The 5,162-nt window shown below is 45.6% G+C and overlaps 2 protein-coding genes across 2 annotated transcripts in view; one reads left to right on the top strand and one right to left on the bottom strand.

The window, feature by feature from the left end:
* Positions 1–2,962, top strand: part of SARC_06063 (hypothetical protein) — a 5,904-nt gene extending 2,942 nt beyond the window's left edge. Inside the window, exons 5-8 of the mRNA XM_014300052.1 lie at positions 552–638; positions 805–980; positions 1,360–1,530; positions 2,334–2,962. Of these exons, the coding sequence (XP_014155527.1) occupies positions 552–638; positions 805–980; positions 1,360–1,530; positions 2,334–2,420 (521 nt within the window). The 3' untranslated portion in view covers positions 2,421–2,962. The remainder of the gene's footprint in view (positions 1–551; positions 639–804; positions 981–1,359; positions 1,531–2,333) is intronic.
* A 1,264-nt stretch (positions 2,963–4,226) lies between these two features.
* Positions 4,227–5,074, bottom strand: SARC_06062 (hypothetical protein; the record flags this gene model as incomplete). The annotated part of the gene is made up of 2 exons (XM_014300051.1): positions 4,227–4,448; positions 4,883–5,074. 2 exons carry the CDS (start codon positions 5,072–5,074, stop codon positions 4,404–4,406), a joined length of 237 nt encoding a protein of 78 aa, XP_014155526.1. The 3' UTR covers positions 4,227–4,403.
* Between the last annotated feature and the right edge of the window lie 88 nt (positions 5,075–5,162).

The following is a 5,162-nucleotide window of genomic DNA, read 5'->3' as shown; positions in this document are numbered from 1 at the left end:
ATGTACATAATTTGTTGTGTGTTGTATGTTGTATCCATGTCTGTATATATATATATATATATATATATATGTTTGTATGTATCTATGTATGCATGTACGTATACATATTATATATATATTTGTGTGTGTGCGTGTATGTATGTATATATGTATGTACATATACATGTATATTTATCTATGTGTGTATCTATGTATGTATGTGTGCGTGTATGTTTGTGTGAGTTTTGTGTTGTTTCTGCGTTTTTGTGTTTTTTGTGCTCGTTTTAAGCCGGGTCGCGCGTCTGGGCACTTTAACAATCAAGTCTTCCGTTGGCCCTCCCTGTCGGGTCGTTGCAGGCGTGTGAGTCCTTCTATTACTTGTTACCGATCAGATTACGCAGTGTGTTGTGTGTTGTGTGTAGTATCACACGACCTATGGCTCTAACAATGTGAATAATCATCCGACTGTGAGTAAGCAGGTCTAGTCAACAATAGTCCTGAATATCAACAAAAAATTTGTTCAGTGGCTGGGTACACCTCATAAGTATCTCCTATCCCTTGTAAATGAACAGATTCGAAGAAATTGTCCAGGGGCCGGTCGACAAGTGCACTGTCAGGCATGGGCGCCCAATCGAGCTCGCTTTCAGACCTTTTCTTAGGTATGTGTCGCAGTCAAAGTTTGATAGCTTCTAGGCAAACAACTGCCAATTCTTTCAGTACTGTTCTAATGATGGTGTTATGTGCCCGTTTTGAACTAGCAAAGCTTGAGGCTAAATTAAATACCTTAGTCGCTTATGTAAATATCTTACCTTTCTGTATACTCAGAGATGCTGGGGCGACCCGTGAAGCATGATACCGAAACCTGGTATGACAAACTCAACAAGAAGGCGGGTGGCCAGAATGGGGCCCAAAATGGGTCTCAATTGAACCTAAGTGTTATGGCCTGGGACAGCGTACACGTACTCCCAGGACAGGCAGTGGCACCCAATGAACATTGCAAGGTACATCTGCTCACTCTTGATTCACAAAGTGGTTAGGATTGTGTGCGGTATTCAATTCTATATCATGTTTGTACATCTACGGACATTTGTTAACAATGGTGAAGCTCTATCTTGAACAGCGCTCGTTTGAAGGATAGGCGAATACCAGGCTCTCTGTTCTACTTCGTTGCTTGCAGAGGTTCGCTGTTGCTATGAACAAATGAGGTTCATATCACATCTTTCTCTTCGCAATACTAGCCCACGCTTCTTCTCAATTTCGCAACCTAACACGCACCGTCCCCAACGATAACACCACCGGACAGAACAAATATACACACTTGAATGCCAAATCCCAAGAACCCTAAACCCTAAACCCCACACCCAATGATGTACACCTTAGGTTGTGACCGTGAAAGGAGATGCAGGCGCCGAGACAAGGGAGGAGCGGTCCATTCAGATTGTGCTCCGCCCCACTGACGTAGCGGAGACATGGTCCAGATTTGAATACGACAGGACACCCGGACAACCCCCGCAGTTCACAATGGAGGATCTGCAGCAGATGCGCAATGAGGTGGGTGGGCTCTTTCTGTGGTACTTGGGGTTTTAGATTCTTGAGTCTTCATTGGGTACTTGGATATTTGATGTTGGCTCATTTTTGAGTACTTATATATTAGGTAATTCATTCTTTTTTGGTTACTATAGGATGTTAACCTTGTCTCGGGTACTTGGATATTTGATGTTGACCCTTTTTTGGGGGGTACTTGGATATTAGGTAACCATTCGTATTTGGATACTATTAGATGTTAACCTTGTCTCCGGTATTTGGGTATTAGATTTTGGCTCTTTTTCGGAAAACTCGAATATTAGAGGTTTGTTGTTTTTCGGATACTTGGGTATGAGATCTTGGCTCCACTTCGGGTACGCAGGTATTGGAGCGGTTTGTGTGTTTGCTTTCTGGTCCACGCGTCGTTGATTGCTTCATCTGTCCTATATATTGTGAAACTACTGAATGATGCGTCATTTGTTTCGACCCAATGACGTTTAAGTGACGTGTCAAAACAGTAGCGCATTGCAGTGTGCTGGCTCATCTCGAGTGTTATTGGATTCTGAGCATTTTCTCGCTGATTCTATTCGGCTTTAATACGTCTGTGCGTGCGGCGTATGTGTTTTATGTTGTGTGTACTTTTGCATTGTGCTTTACGTAGCACGTCCCAAATGACTTCGAGGCATATAACCCTTTCGCACGTTTATCTGTATTATTTGCAGTAGCATTCCTACACATACATTCGATTTCTTCGTTCGGGGGCCTGATTGTATCTGCCGCTCGCAACTCCTGCCTCTCACTCTTCTACTTCCGCCCGCACGTCGACACAGATGATCAGCTACAAGATCACTGAAATGGATGTCCATCCCGAAAGCAGGCAGAATACACACATCTACAGACCAGAAATATCACGATAGTGCTGGTCTTTCTAATGGGACCGATTCGACCTCATGGACACCTTGCATAGGCTCGTCTCCTCAGAGCTCACTTGTGCCGGAGACATGGCCAAGCACTGACATAACTACCGACTGGTGCGACCGAACACCACATATAAGCAACCGATAAGACCGCTCCCAATCAGCCCACGACATGATGAATCAGCTTGATGGGAGAGGCGTCCGAAGGATCATCCATTGGGCTGAAGAGCGGATAAAACTAAGTGTAAAATAGGCTTTTCAAGCGGTTCGAGTTGGAGATCCCATGTGTATCGGTGACACGTGTATGTATGCCTGACTCTCGCTTAGCGGCCGGTTGGTTATATAGCGTCGCGGTCACGCATGCTTCGTGTAGGTATTATATGCACACATGGGCAGGACACCTCATTCCACAGCACAGTCGTATATAGAGCATACGGGCGATGTAGGATTGTCTGCCGGACTACAAATGGGCCAAGGAATGTAAGCTTAATAGTGCGGCCCAGTATAACTCTGCCACCCAACAAATAAAATGGAAAAAGTGCACCAAATTGTACTAGGTCAGCAGACATAGTGCACTCGCTATCATATTGCCGAATCCAGATCGCTGACGCTCTCAGTATTTCATATGCCATGCGCCCGTGTGGCAGCTGATAGACTCTCAGTCCAGGTCAACTGAAGGATGTTATGCAAGAATACAATCAACAATCGTCCCTCTCGATTCCGTCTTTGTGCTTTGTATACACGCACCGTCACCGTCATTTCATATCCTGACTGCTTGTAAACCCTAAACCCTGCATCCTGATACACAGTGCGGCCAACGGAATTGTACGGCAAATTCATTGAGGGTAGCGCATAGACTGTACATTTCCTGCTGCGTCAAAAATCCCCACTCCCAGAGTGCATGAGTTGTATAATATCAAGTGTCGGGGGGCATTGACATGCATTCCTGACCCGGAGTGCATGAGTTGTATAATATCAAGCGTCGGGGAACATTGACATGCATTCCTGTCCCAGAGTGCATGAGTTGTATAATATCAAGCGTCGGGGAACATTGACATGCAATTCCTGTCCCAGAGTGCATGAGTTGTATAATATCAAGCGTCGGGGAACATTGACATGCATTCCCGGTCAAACCAACAGCATTAATAATGGTCTAATAAATATACGTACGTCACTACGTTCCGCACGCGAATGGGATACTCATTACTTGAGAAGAGTAAGAGTGTGTCGCAAGCAGTATGAGCTCCCATACCACCGACAGGCAGGATGGGCCCCGGGTGCGGCAGAGTGCCGCTTTGCACCTGAACTTGGCATTTCGGACTTCAGTTTGTCCTGTCCTGGGAGAGCATTGTTGTTTGGGGTCAACGAGGCACACTTACTATGTACCTGACACAGAAAATGGGCCTTGCAACGCTATTCACATTCAGAGAGAACGGCACCGTAACTTACGCCACCGTCTCTTGTATCTATCGGCAAGACACAACACGGCTCCACTCCAACTCGCGAGAAAAGACCACTGCCGAATTATAGGATTGATCTTAAAACTACTCAGCGTTAATAATATGGTCTCTGCAGTCTAGATTCTTATCACTGAAAGCGTAGCTGTACGACCCTATTCCTTCTATCAAGGTTCTGCTCCTACACGTATGGAAACTGGCAGGCCAATTTTACATCAACTAGGACACTCACAACGTCCAAATTATGAGAAAACTGGGGCGAATAAAACCCTAAATTCCACTACTTATCGCTCGCCGTCGAGTGCCGCTGCGAGTTCAAACGTGTGAGTTCAAAGCACCTCCTCAATTATCGCGCTTTCAGTCTTTCGCGGCAACCGCGGCAATTTTATTTGTATTTACCTCGTAAATACTCTAGAGCAGCCTGCTGGCACAAACCCTTCTAGTGTAAGACAGGCACGACGTTGTTTAGGCGTCTGCGGAGATCGGTAGCCAGTTCGGCTGGTGCAGGTCAGCTGATACCACATAGCTACTTTAACCTCCTTCCCTCGCCTTGGAAAGGCTTAAATTTGGGCTGCAGATACGGAGAATATAACGGTATATAAGTAAGTGATAGTTTGTAACTGTGTACAAAGCCATAGTCAGTGACAGAGCAGCCGCGCACACCAACTACACATCTTTAAACCACGAGCAGATTGAAAATGTGTTGTGTGGCAGTTACAGTGTATAGTCCCCCCCAAGAAACACAACTCTTAGAATTCTGACAGGCCCCTTGGTAGATCATTCTAGCGATGGCTCGTTTGGCAACAAAGGGATTTAAGAGCCGAACTCCTACAACTACAAGTGCGATGGCTCGTTTGGCAACAAAGGGATTTGAGAGCCGAACTCCTACAACTACAAGATATACATTATGCAGCTACGGAATACGTACTCCATTCTATAGCTGTGGAACAGGTGAGATGCTCCACCCCCTACAGCACATGATCCAAATCATCACAATCTACCTACCTCTTCCGGTACGGCTTCTTCCGCTTTCTCTTTGCCCTTCGACGGTAAAGCCGCAGCCTTGAACTTGGGGTGACTGACTACAAACTCCAGCCGCCCAGGGATATACACCAACTCATTGTCCTCGTCGTCTGTATCCGATTCAGTCTCTGCTAACGAAATATATAGTGAATGTGTAAGTGTCGCGAAAAACATTCTTTCAGATACGTCACAGGTTTACCTATGCACACGGATTGCTCAAAAATCGAATGCAAGGTATCGTGAGATTTCCGTCGGATATCAA

This window comes from Sphaeroforma arctica (genome assembly GCF_001186125.1).
Source record: "Sphaeroforma arctica JP610 unplaced genomic scaffold supercont1.418, whole genome shotgun sequence".
NCBI lineage: Eukaryota > Ichthyosporea > Ichthyophonida > Sphaeroforma > Sphaeroforma arctica.
Note: the sequence above shows the minus strand (reverse complement) of the source record. Positions and strands in the feature narration are given on the sequence as shown.